General features: G+C 69.0%; 1 protein-coding gene across 1 annotated transcript in view; it reads left to right on the top strand.

The window, feature by feature from the left end:
• Positions 1 to 102: 102 nt before the first annotated feature.
• LOC112958504 (phosphatidylinositol 3,4,5-trisphosphate 5-phosphatase 2-like) overlaps positions 103 to 1,376 on the top strand; it is a gene marked incomplete at both ends in the record, with an annotated part of 5,243 nt that continues 3,969 nt past the window's right edge. Inside the window, 2 exons of the mRNA XM_026052351.1 lie at positions 103 to 253; positions 358 to 464. Of these exons, the coding sequence (XP_025908136.1) occupies positions 103 to 253; positions 358 to 464 (258 nt within the window). The remainder of the gene's footprint in view (positions 254 to 357; positions 465 to 1,376) is intronic.

Raw genomic sequence — 1,376 nt, 5'->3', positions numbered from 1 at the left:
CCCGGCCCCATTTCCACCCCTGACCCCATTCCCCATCCCGGCACCACTCCCGACGCCCGCCACCATTCCCGATGCCGGCGGCATTCCCGATGCCGGCCGCAGGTGAAGCTGGACGTGACGCTGGGCGACCTCGCCAAGCTGGGCAAGTCGCAGAAGCTCTCGCTGAGCGTCGACGTGGAGGGTGCCAAGCTCGTGGTGCTCCGCAAGCAGCGCGACTCCCAGGAGGACTGGAGCACCTTCCCGCACGACAAGAGTGAGCGCGGGCACCCGCCGGGTGCCAAGSGGCGGCGTGGCATTGCCGCCACGGTTTCGGGGGGAAAAAGGCGCGTTTCGGTTGCGTGAGCGCCTCCCAATCAGTCCGGCAGCTGATCAAGTCGCAGCGGGTGCCCAACAAGCTGGGCATCGTCTTCGAGAAGGAGAAGGACAGGACGCAGCGCAAGGACTTCGTGTTTGTGAGCGCGCGGGTGAGCGCGGCGGGCGCCGGGCACGGGGAGGCACCGGGCACTCGGATACGGGAGACACTGGGCACTGTGGTGTGGGGCACGGGGCATGGGGAGGAATGGGCACCATGGGGAGGCACCGGGAATGGGCACCGTGGTGTGGGGAGGCACTGGCACCAGGCGCAGGGAGGCACCAGGACTGGGCACAGGGAGGAATGGGCACCACGGGGAGGCATTGGGAATGGGCACCGTGGCGCGGGGAGGCACCGGCACTGGGCACGGGGAGGCACCGGGCATTCGGATACGGGGAGACATCGGGCACCACGGCACGGGGAGACACTGGCACCGGGCACGGGGAGACACTGGGCACAGGGAGGCACCAGAACTGGGCATGGGGAGGAATGGGCACCACGGGGAGGCATTGGGCACCATGGTGCAGGGAGGAACCGGGCACTGTGGTATGGGGAGACATTGGGCACCGTGGTGTGGGGAGGAACTGGCACCGGGCACAGGGAGAAACTGGGACCACCATCATGGGGAGGCACCAGGACCGTGGCACGGGGAGGAATGGGCACCAYGGGGAGGCATCGGGCACCGCAGAGCAGGGAGGAACCGGCACTGAAATGTGGGGAGGCACTGGCACTGGGCACGGGGGGACACTGGGCACCGYGGCATGGGGAGACACTGGCACCGGGCACCGTAGCGCAGCGGGCACTGGGCACCGCGGCTCAGGGAGGCACTGGGCACTGCAGTACGGGGAGATGTCGGGCACCGCGACATGGGGAGACACCGGGCACGGGGAGGCACCAGGACCGTGGCACAGGGAGGAATGGGCACTACAGGGAGACATCGGGCACCGCAGAGTGGGGAGGCACCGGCACTGGGCACGGGGAGACACGGGGCACCGCGGCATGGGGAGACACTGGGACTGGGGCA

The sequence above is a fragment of the Nothoprocta perdicaria genome, unplaced genomic scaffold (assembly GCF_003342845.1).
Source record: "Nothoprocta perdicaria isolate Ctin4 unplaced genomic scaffold, notPer1 scaffold_1125, whole genome shotgun sequence".
NCBI lineage: Eukaryota > Metazoa > Chordata > Aves > Tinamiformes > Tinamidae > Nothoprocta > Nothoprocta perdicaria.
Note: the sequence above shows the minus strand (reverse complement) of the source record. Positions and strands in the feature narration are given on the sequence as shown.